The sequence below is a fragment of the Oncorhynchus mykiss genome, chromosome 28 (assembly GCF_057628025.1).
Source record: "Oncorhynchus mykiss isolate SJ-2025 chromosome 28, ASM5762802v1, whole genome shotgun sequence".
In the NCBI taxonomy this organism is placed as follows: Eukaryota; Metazoa; Chordata; class Actinopteri; order Salmoniformes; family Salmonidae; genus Oncorhynchus; species Oncorhynchus mykiss.
The window spans coordinates 28,556,592-28,568,501 of NC_143049.1; the positions used below are offsets into that span (position 1 = coordinate 28,556,592).

The 11,910-nt window shown below is 41.9% G+C and overlaps 1 protein-coding gene across 1 annotated transcript; it reads left to right on the top strand.

Moving 5' to 3' along the window:
- Window positions 1-5,258: 5,258 nt before the first annotated feature.
- On the top strand, window positions 5,259-9,752 carry LOC110508827 (proenkephalin-A-like). Its single transcript, XM_036966924.2, has 3 exons — window positions 5,259-5,329; window positions 5,555-5,695; window positions 8,360-9,752. The coding sequence occupies exons 2-3, from the start codon at window positions 5,558-5,560 to the stop codon at window positions 8,891-8,893; spliced, it is 672 nt and encodes a 223-aa protein (XP_036822819.1). The 5' UTR covers window positions 5,259-5,329; window positions 5,555-5,557; the 3' UTR covers window positions 8,894-9,752.
- Window positions 9,753-11,910: the final 2,158 nt, after the last annotated feature.

The following is an 11,910-nucleotide window of genomic DNA, read 5'->3' on the forward strand; positions in this document are numbered from 1 at the left end:
GAATTGCCATTGGGACTCCATACAGTTCAGCAGGCCTACGTAAATGTTAGAGTGCACCTGACTCCCTACATGCAGCCTGCAGTCTCTTGTGTGTGTGTGAGTGTGTGTGTGTGTGTGTGTGTGTGTGCACCACAGAAGGTTGGTGGCACCTTAATTGGGTCGGACGAGCTTGTGGTCACGGGGGATAAATGGAATTGTATCAAATACATCAAACACATGGTTTCGGATTAGCTCAGTTCCAGATGTTTTATGAGCCGTACTCCCCTCAGCAGCCTCCACTGATGTGCATGATCCTGTGCATGCGTGTGTGTGCATGTGAGAGAGTGAGCCAGGGCTCTCTCCATGCTCTAGTCTTACCTACACTGAAATTTAACTCTCCTGTCATCTCTCCATGCTCTAGTCTTACCTATTAACTATCCTGTCGTCTCTCCATGCTCCAGTCTTACCTACACATTCATTAATTCTCCTGTCACCTCTCCATGCTCCAGTCTTACCTATTAACTCTCCTGTCGTCTCTCCATGCTCCAGTCTTACCTACACATTCATTAATTCTCCTGTCACCTCTCCATGCTCCAGTCTTACCTATTAACTCTCCTGTCATCTCTCCATGCTCCAGTCTTACCTATTAACTCTCCTGTCATCTCTCCATGCTCTAGTCTTACCTATTAACTCTCCTGTCATCTCTCCATGCTTTAGTCTTACCTACACAGTCATTACCAGGTTGAACCCCCCCTGCTTCTCCCACATCGCAGGAAATTGAATATGGGAGAATATTAAAGGTTTGCTTGCTCAGCGCATCACTGCACTTTACTAGAGCCTGACTATTGTCTGGCAGTTTAATTGCAAGAGACGCTGTGTTTATTGTTCTTTTAGCTTATTTAATCATAAAGTGTGAATACTGAATAATGGCCTACATTAAAATCAAAGTTACTGAGGTAATGAGAGAAGGGGGTGACAGGGACCTATAGACAGAAATAAAGAAAGGGTATAATCTAGATTCTGGAATTGACGTTCTAAACCCCAACAAAGATCCTTTATTCACATTCATGCACATACTGCATAGTGTGCGTAACAGGCTCTTTCTCAGAAACAGGATGATGCATCTGTTCATTGTTTTGATAACAATGTAGCATTCGACAATAGCATACAGCAATTTGGAAAGAGAGAAAGAGATGAACATGATGAAAATAGTGAAAATTATGATGAGAAAACAAAGGTTGACATTTACAATGTGTGGGCATATAACACAACCTATCATTCCCATCAGAGTGGAAAACCAAGGGGTTTGTTTGTTTAAATCAGATGAGTAATTTGATCATTTTACATATGTAAATCGTATGACAGCGGTAGCATAGAGCAGAGACCAGTACTAGGGTCTCTTTGACGTAAAAGCCCACAACTCAAAGATGGACAGTAGCTTATATAAGGAGAGGGAATTGTTGTTACAGCTAATACTACAGATAAACCTAAAAAAGGGGATCACAATGATCAAATGCAACATGACACAGGATTGGTTAAATCCTAATGGTTTCACAACCGCAAAACCTCATAATATGGCTCAGCATCCAGGATGTGCAGTCAAAACTGATATCTGATCTTGTTTAGCATGATGTCATTCTGGATGCGTCCAACATGGCACCCTATTCCCTATAACGTTCACTATTTTTTACCAGAGGGCCCTGGTCAAAGGTAGTGCACTACATAGGGAATAGGGCACCATGTGGAACGCACACAGAGTATTTGTTTCCCATAACTAATAGACTTCTCATATTGAGTAGGTTCCTAGAAGCTGTGTTGCCAGGATAATCATTTCCTGTGATGCTGTGAACACATGTTGTATTGTAAACAGGGATGTGTTTGAATATTAGTAGTCATCATCGGGGATGGTTTGTTTGTACAGTGGACATTTTTGTGAATGGCTTAACAAGGATTACACTATTAATGTTTGGCGCACACACATCACACACGGTTGAGCTACATTGTATTTAGTTTAGAAATCAGATATCACTGGATTGGAGTGGACTTTCACATTACACACAAACTGCAAAAATAAGGGAATGACCATTTCAATTGTGTTTAAAGACTAAGCTTGTAGTTAAAAAAAATGTTTTACCCCTTTTTCGTGGTATCCAATAGTTTTTAGTAGCTACTATCTTGTCTCATCGCTACAACTCCCGTACGGGCTCGGGAGACCAACCAAGCCGCACTTCTTCTTAATACAGCCTGCATCCAACCCGAAAGCCAGCCGCACCAATGTGTCCGAGAAAACACAGTGCACCTGGCAACCTTGGTTAGCGCGCACTGGCCCGCCACAGGAGTCGCTGGTGCGCTATGAGACAAGTATATCCCTACCAACCAAACCCTCCCTATCCCGGATGACTTTAGGCCAATTGTGCGTCTCCCCACGGACCTCCCAGTCGCGGCCGGTTACGACAGAGCCTGGGCGCGAACCCAGAGTCTCTGCAGTACAGCGCCCTTAACCACCGCGCCACCCGGGAGGCCACGTAGTTCATAGTTTTGAACGAAAAAAAACGATAAAGAAAATTGTGTAGGCGACAAGGTAATAGCTAAACTGAAATTATTCCATCCAACCACTGAGACTTCCATTAGGGTTCTAGAATAGAATTACATCAGGGACATGGGAAGCCATATTGTTGCACAGTGGTATGTCATCTACCCAGCCTGTTGGCCAACTGGCTTCCCTTGCTCCAGGAAAAATAACACATTTATATGAAATAACAGCTATTACGGGTGCCATCTGACATGCCGATCTCATCAGGAGAGCTGAGTGCTGTAATGTGGGTGTAATAGCACCATGGGTTTACATAAACTGTGACTCAACCAGGACTAGTCTTCATCATTGTCACCATCATTCTCACCTTCGTCGTTATCATCATTGTCATCAATATCATTATCTGCATAATCATTGGCATTGCCTCACACAACAGCGTGCACATTCATATCACTTCAATAGGATTAACTTTTTAAACACAGTTATCAAATCAAATTTTATTAGTCACATGCGCCGAATACAACAGTGAAATGCAAATAGTCTGGGTAGCCATTTGATTAGGTGTTCAGGAGTCTTATGGCTTGGGGGTAGAAGCTGTTTAGAAGCCTCTTGGACCTAGACTTGGCGCTCTGGTACCGCTTGCCGTGCAGTAGCAGAGAGAACAGTCTATTACTAGGGTGGCTGGAGTCTTTGACAATTTTTAGGGCCTTCCTCTGACACCGCCTGGTGTAGAGATCCTGGATGGCAGGAAGCTTGGCCCCAGTGAATTACTGGGCCGTTCGCACTACCCTCTGTAGTGCTTTGCGGTCGGAGGCCGAGCAGTTGCCATACCAGGCAGTGATACAACCATGCTCTCGTTGGTGCTGCTGTAGAACATTTTGAGGATCTGAGGACCCATGCCAAATCTTTTCAGTTTCCTGAGAGGGAATAGGTTTTGTCGAGCCCTCTTCACGACTGTCTTGGTGTGCTTGGACCATGTTAGTTTGTTGGTGATGTGGACACCAAGGAACTTGAAGCTCTCAACCTCCTCCACTGCAGCCCTGTCGATGAGAATGGGGGCGTGCTCGGTCCTCCTTTTCCTGTAGTCCACAATCATCTCCTTTGTTTTGATCATGTTGAGGGAGAGGTTGTTGTCCTGGCATCACACTGCCAGGTCTCTGACCTCCTCCCTATAGGCTGTCTCGTTGTTGTTGGTGATCAGGCCTACCACTGTTGTGTCATCGGCAAACTTAATGATAGTGTTGGAGTCGTCCCTGGCCGTGCAGTCATGAGTGAACAGGGAGTACAGGAGGGGACTGAGCGAGCACCCCTAAGGGGCCCCTGTGTTGAGGATCAGCGTGGTAGATGTGTTGTTACCTACCCTTACCACCTGGGGGCGGCCCGTCAGGAAGTCCAGGATCCAGTTGCAGACGGAGGTGTACAGTCCCAGGGTCCTTAGCTTATTGATGAGCTTTGACTGCACTATGGTGTTGAACGCTGAGCTGTAGTCAATGAATGGCATTCTCACAAAGGTGTTCCTTCTGTCCAGGTGGGAAAGGGCAGTGTGGAGTGCAATAGAGATTGCATCATCTGTGGATCTGTTGGGGTGGTATGCAAATTGGAGTGGGTCTAGGGTTTCTGGTTTCTATGAACTATAGTATTCAGGTCTATTAATACCCTAGACAGAGGCAACATCAGCAATCATCAGAGGTGAAAGTAATTGCTTAATTCCTTCCCAACCTGTCCTCTACCTTTTGACTGTTTACTCACTGGGCAAACTGTGATAAGGACAAGACAGCTGTAGACCATCATTATGGCAACTGACCGCATTCAACTTTATCTGCCTGTAGCTCTTCTTTCCCAGCAAACATCGTCACAGTTAACAAGGCTGTTAACAGTATCAAGACAGTTTTAACTAAAAGAGAGATGATGGCCTACATTCAGCCCAATACAAAACGATCAGTCCTTGACTGACTAGGACTGTTCTACAGATATGGTTCCTAGAAGAAAATTCAGCAAGGAAACTTTTTCTAACGACTCAGTTAGACCTATTTCAATGGATGCTTTTGTAACAAATCCCTGTGTGAAACATATATTGACTGAAGAGATTGCTAATGCACAATCAAACATTAACTTCATGATTCATCTGGACTTTTATGTTTTATGTAGGTGCATATTCAGTATCTTATACAGCTGCTAACTCTTGGCTCTATGTGATATAATCTCTCAGAGCAGGATGAGTATGTCTGTGAATATCTCAGCTGCAATGTCTAGCACCCTACCTTATGACAGAACCTAGTGTGACAGCATCAGGATCATCATCTCATGTTTTATGACTGAGAAGTCATGTTATTGATCTCCGTTATCCAGTGAACATTTTCATTATGTAAATGTACATACTTACTCCATTATTACATGCAAACACAAAGCATATTATAATACATGTCAAAGTACAATTTCACAAATATCCTATTATCTAAGGTCAAATAAATCTAAAGAATTGTGTCCATTTATGCGTGAAATTCTCTTCTGACAACTGGATACATTATGATTACGTTTTTGGAGAAGTACTTATACCTATCAAGACACAAAAATTGCGTTTTGAACTTAACTCAGACGCAGTATACTTAACTCAGTATACATTTTGAGCATCCTCCTGAATATTTGGCTTCGTGACCCACAAGCTTGTCCAGCTGTGCGACTTCAGAGAAAGCTGATTGGCTCAATCGCAAGTGCTTTTTTTCTAACGGCAAGAGGGTAATATATTTGTTACAAAGCCTCACAATCAACAGTTCCTACAGCAACACAACAGGACTTTGACTAAACAGAAAAACAGAGGCAAGTATGGGCTTTTCTTGGTTTGTTTCTTCTTGGCAACTTTGTTACTTTGGAAAGAAGACCATTGAGTTTAATTTAGTGTCCACTTGGGCACATACATGGCTTTTTCGTATTGTCCATGTTTTATCACTTCGTGAGAAATTAACAGTAAGTAAAACTCTTAATCACAAACGTATTCTAATCCATGATATGTGTTGACTTCTCTGCCCAAAATATTTTCTCTAGTCTATGGCTGTGCCGGGGAACTCACTATGGATACTGCTTTTCGGTGCGTATTTTGCGCTGACGGTCGGAGCAGACTGCGAGAAGGACTGTGCGCTCTGCCTCAACCGTCTACGGGGGCATCAGACGGCGATTACCACTCTGGTAGGTCAAGTACATTTGGACATGTTTTAAAGCATATATTTCAAGTAAAGTAACGGGGTGATACTGTTTCCCGCGTCTAACTTTTTCGTAGGGAAAGATTGCGCAGTAGGCTACGCACCTGTGTTGTTTGGTCACCAAAATAAGCAATGGATAGATAGGCAATATTCCATGAGGTGCGTGTATCCTTGGAACACGACTTTATTAAACTCTTTTTCATTTATTTTGATTCACGTAGACAATGTAATACCAATTAAATTAGGCAACCCATAATGTCAATTGCATCAATATGACATTAATGATTAATGTCGGTTGGATTTTAATCTAGGCTGCAACTTGTGTTGTTGGTCTAACTGGCGACAACATGAGACCACGAGGCATTTATTTTTGCCATGCTTCATGAAGTTTTGAAATTAGAAGAGGATTTGGTTTCATTTATTACATATAGCCTGTAGTAAAACCAAGACTGTTGCGCATAATCAATTTCATGGGAGCCTTGTCACTTCGATTCTTGAAATGTAGGCTACTAAGGCAATTGAGGAGTGGCTGAATCCATGTCTGATTAGCCATTCAATAGTACTGGCCTATCCCAAATGCTCAACATCGAACAAAAAGTCTAAAATCTTACCACAATGGCATAAATTCAGTATCTCCATCAAACCTGTCTTTATTTGTGGCCCTTAGTATGTTTTAGCTCCATCAGGGAGCATGTTGGTGGTTCAATATAGCCTCAATAAAAATGTAGGTAGATAGCATATTTTCATATCATTCAAATACCCCCAATAAAATAAACATTCATATGAGAAGTTATTTTCTATCAGATAATGTATTTAGAATTATATGTAGGCTATACAAAAGCACTCTTCTCTTCTGCTTTGACAGCTCAGACATAAAAATACATGTTTATGAGGCATTAAAGATGTAGGCTTTGAGGAACATCATGTCTCATTAACTGTGATTCTAAAAAGTGGTAAAATGCACCAGATAAGTGTATTTCCATCTGTTTAAATATAATGACTCTTAAAACGAGTAGGTGAACATCACATTGGAACTGGCAAATAGAATGAATTTGTTCATACATCCAACCGTGTCTCTCCGACATTGGCGAGAGTAACAGCCACACCCAGAGTAAAATATTAAATATTGTTTAATTAAACACTACTTTATATGTAAAATATGCCTTTTGTATTGCAAAAAAATATATCACTGTCACTCCAGTCGATACGGTGGAAAGAAAAAATATGTGAACCCTTTGGAATTACCTGGAATTAAGCATAAATTGTTCATAAAATTTGATCTGATCTTCATATAAGTCAACAAATAGCAAACACAGTCTGCTTAAACTAATAACATGCAAACAATTATATGCTTTCATGTCTTTATTGATGGCGTATTTTCTTCTGTTGAAGCCATTCTGTTGTTGATTTATTTACTTCTGTGTTTTGGGTCATTGTCCTGTTGCATCACCCAACTTCTGTTGAGCTTCAATTGGCGGACAGATAGCCTTATATTCTCCTGCAAAATGTCTTGATAAACTTGGGAATTCATTTTTCCATCAATGATAGCAAGCTGTCCAGGCCCTGAGGCAGCGAAGCAGCCCCAAACCATGATGCTCCCTGCACCATACTTTACAGTTAGGATGAGGCTTTGATGTTGGTGTGCTGTGCCTTTTTTCTCCACACATAATGTTGTGTGTTCCTTCCAAACAACTCAACTTTAGTTTCCTCTGCCCACAGAATATATTTTGCCAGTAGCACACTGGAACATCCAGGTGCTCTTTTACGAACTTCAGACATGCAGCAATGTTTTTTTAGACAGTTAGTGGCTTCTTCCATGGTGCTCTCCCATGAACACCATTCTTGTTTAGTGTTTTACGTATCATAGACTCGTCAAAAGAGATGTTAGCATGTTCAGTCTTTAGCTGACACTCTAGGATCCTTCTTAACCTCACTGAGTATTCTCTGTGCTCTTGCAGTCATATTTGCAGGACGGCCACTCCTAGGGAGAGTAGCAACAGTGAGGAACTTTTATAGACAATTTGTCTTGCCATGGACTGATGAACATCAAGGCTTTTAGAGATACTTTTGTAACCCTTTCCACATTTATGCAAGTCAACAATTCTTCATCTTAGGTCTTCTGAGATCTATTTTGTTTGAGGCATGGTTCACATCAGGCAATGCTTCTTGTGAATAGGAAATCAAATGTTGTGAGTGTTTTTTTTTATAGGGCAGTGCAGCTCTAACCAACATCTCCAATCTCGACTCATTGATTGGACTCCAGGTTAGCTGACTCCTGACTCCAATGAGCTTTTGGAGAAGTCATTAGCCTAGGGGTTCACATACTTTTCCCAACCTACACTGTGAATGTTGAAATTATGCATTCAATATAGACAAGAAAAATACAATAACGTGTGTGTTATTAGTTTAAGCACAAAGTGTTTGTCTATTGTTGTGACTTAAAATGTTTTGACCAATTTATGCAGAAATTTAGGTAATTCCAAAGGGTTCACATACTTTTTCTTTCCATTGCTGCTTCACGGCTGTGTACCATGAGCCCCTTGATAGAGACAAGTCTCCAATGAAACTAGATTTCCAGTATGGTATGGGTTTGTGAGCCGCTGAGCCACCTCTGTGTTTTGAGGTTCCTCTTCCCTTCCTGTCTTTACAGACATGCTCAATAGAATGTGAGGGCAGCCTGGACACCACGAAGCTCCGCCTCTGCCGAGACGTCCTATTGGAGGAGGTAGATGACATCAAACAGGAAGAGGTGCAGGGTCAGCAGCACCAACTGGCCAAGAAGTATGGCGGCTTCATGAAGCGCTACGGGGGGTTCATGATCAGGAGGCGCTCACCCGTAGAGGGGCGAGTGCAGGGAGGAGAAAACAGCCCGGTGGCTGAGGAAGAGGACATCAGTCTGGAGATCCTGAAGATTCTGAATGCAGAGGCTGAGGGCCAGAGGGATGAGGAAGTGGCCAAGCGCTATGGGGGGTACGTGAGAAGAGGGGGGGACTTGGGGGGCCTGGAGGGGGTGGGCAGGCCATTGAAGAAGCGCTACGGGGGCTTCATGAGAAGGGTGGGAAGGCCTGAGTGGCTGGAGGATCAGAAGAACCAGGGGGGTCTCCTGAAGCGCTCCTGGGAGGGGGAGCAGGGTGACTCCCCCCTGGCTGAAATACAGAAGAGATATGGAGGATTCATGGACTAGGGGTCGGCCCCTCCTCCAACCTCTCCTGAGTCTGGACTCTCAATGTTGATTAGATTATCCATTCTTGTTCCGTTGTAGAGCTTCACTGTCATGCTTTTTGTTTGATTGGGTATAATGTGACAAAAAAAAGAGTACTGTATGTTTTATGGTTTTGGTTATTTATAAAATAACCTGTGTTCGTTGTGGTGTACGAGGCTGGGGCATGTGTGGAAAACAAATCGTGGCATGACCTGTTTGTTTTCTTTCCCTTTGTCTTGCCATTGGTTTTTAAAGGGATAGTTCACTTTTTTTAAATGTTAGTTGAGTTTCCACTTAAAAACTGTCATCCAAACTATTTTTAAGTTTGTTAGTTGGTTATTTAGAAATGGCCAGACTCTCCTGGCGAGTTAACATTAAAATAAGCTACAGCTTCAAAAAAGTTAATTATCCCTTTAAGTGGCCATAGAACATTTCCTGAAGCTTCCATTTCCACCACAAAGTCTCACAAAAGGCTGTAACTATGGGGGAGAAGGCTATTGTGGCCTTCCCATTGGTGGTTTGGTCTTTGGAACTGAAGGGCCCATCAATGTTATCTGCTTTGTTGTTGGAACATGGAGGTACCCTACTCTAAGTACTGCTATACCCGTGTGTTGTAGTCATCCATCTAATGGCAGTGTGTCGGTCGCTTTTCATTGTTATTATAATAACCATATTGCTCTTTCCACAGTGTTCACACTTATCCCAGTATGCTGATGTTGAAACATGTTGCTTTCAGTCGATAAATGCCCTCATTTTTTCTTCTTTCTATTGAGAACAGAGCAGCATTTCAGACCAATTAGTTGTACAAAACATAATAAACCCATGTATCCTGCAAAAATAAGTGGACTCCACTGGCTGTTTGATGTGTTTTTCTGCTTGGGAAGTGGAGCCAATGTTCCTGCCTCACTCTGCCAAGCCCACCTGAGATAATAACTCTGGTGTTAATGGTGAGGATTGTATTTATTTGACACATTCACTCAGCTTCACTCAGCCCTATGTCTATCTGTTTTTTGTACAGATTGCTCAAGTGAGCGCAAAATATTAACAGTTTTTAGTTTCTTAGCTCCCTAATGTCTCAGACTACCAAAACTTCACTGATTGATATTTTGCTTAACTTAATCTCCCCCCAGAGTTTTATATGAAGAATGCTCTTCCTCGCAATAAGGCAGTATTTTAAATGACTCACAAGTTAGATCTACAAAACAGGATAAATAGCCCCCTCTCCTGTCTGACACATTAATTTATATCATTCATTTCTCTAACTTCACTTCTCAATGGTAGTTGTTTCCAAAGGCACCACCATATCCACAGCCATTAACTTCCAAAATGTTGGCAGATACATACATAATGTAAGGAATAAACGCTGACGTTTTGTACATTACCTTGGGAAATAATGGACGACGCAGCGGGACGAGGCAAAGCCGAGTTCCTTTGTGTAGTTAATTTTTCCAAGATCATAGAGTACCATAGTAATACCCATAAATCCTAGCGGTCAAACAGGGAAATTATTCCAATCGTTTTTCCACCATTCATTTTTCCCAAAGTGGATTTTAGAAAAACGTAAAATAAAGGCAGTGTTTTGTGTTTGTTTACCCAGGCATGACGTTTTGAAAATTTCACTAGGACAAGGTGACTTTTATCAGTATATTCACCTGTATTTACCCCCCAAAAATGAACTGCTAATTGGCTACTAATTTGGCTATTTTGGCTGATGACCTGGATGAGACTGCCGAATTGGAGTAAAGGTAAGATTCTCTGATGTTGGCAAAATGTAGTAATTCATAATTTGGCTACATTTCTTTAAATGGACAATTCTGTGAACTGTCTCATGCAAGTTTTAAATTTACACAATACCTGTTAGCAAAGGTGTCAGCTAGAGATGATGTGCAGGAGCTTGCAGGGATTTGTAGTTTTGCATGAGGCCTACTTTGATGCTAATTATAATTTTCAAATCTGAGAGTAAATAGAGCTGAATATATTGATAAGTCACCTTGTCCGAGAGAGATTTACATGTTATCAAAAAGTCACGCCAGGGTAAGCCTACACAGCCCTTAATTTAAGTGTTTCTAAAATTTCCTATAGGAAAAATGAATGGTTTAAAAACGATTGGAACCATTTCCCTGTTTGACCGCTAGGTTTTATGGGTCTTATGACACCTCCACTGTGGGGTTCTATGTACAGAACATTGGCGTTTATCCTGCTTATAACAGTTGCCAAAGAAAACAATATGAAAGAACACATTTACTGGTAAAAATACTTTTCTTCAATGATATTTAGATTTTTAAACGCAAATTCATACTTTCTCATCTTTTGGTTGCTAGAGATTTATCCCACTTATACCAGTTGCCAAAGAAAACATTACTAATACACACATTTACCGAATATAAATAAAATGTTGTCGTTGATATTTTAATTTATATAAGCAACTTCATACTTTCTCATCTTTTGGTTGCTAGAGACACGATCCAGTTGTTCGTTTGATTAGTTCTGTCACACCCTGATCTGCTTCCCCTGTCTTTGTGATTGTCTCCACCCACCTCCAGGTGTCGCCCATCTTCCCCATTATCACCTGTGTATTTATAACTGTGTTCTCTGTTTGTCTGTTGTCAGTTTGTCTTGTTTGTGAAGTCAATCAGCGTTTTTGTATTCAGCTCCTGCTTTTCCCCAGTCTCTCTTTTCTCGTCCTCCTGGTTTTTGATCCTTGCCTGTCCTGACCCTGTACCCGCCCCCTGACCACTCTGCCTGCTCCTGAGCCTGCCTGCTGTCCTGTACCTTTGCCCCACCTCTGGATTACCGACCTCTGCCTGACCTGACCTTGAGCCTGCCTGCTGTCTTGTACCTTTGCCCCTGTTGCTGTAATAAACATTGTTACTTTGACACAGTCTGCACCTGGGTCTTACCTTGATTCCTGATAGTTCAATATTTATGGACTCGACCCAGTCGTTCGTTCTTTATGTTCCATTGCCATGCTCGCTGGCAATGTTCTTATCCCTTGCATG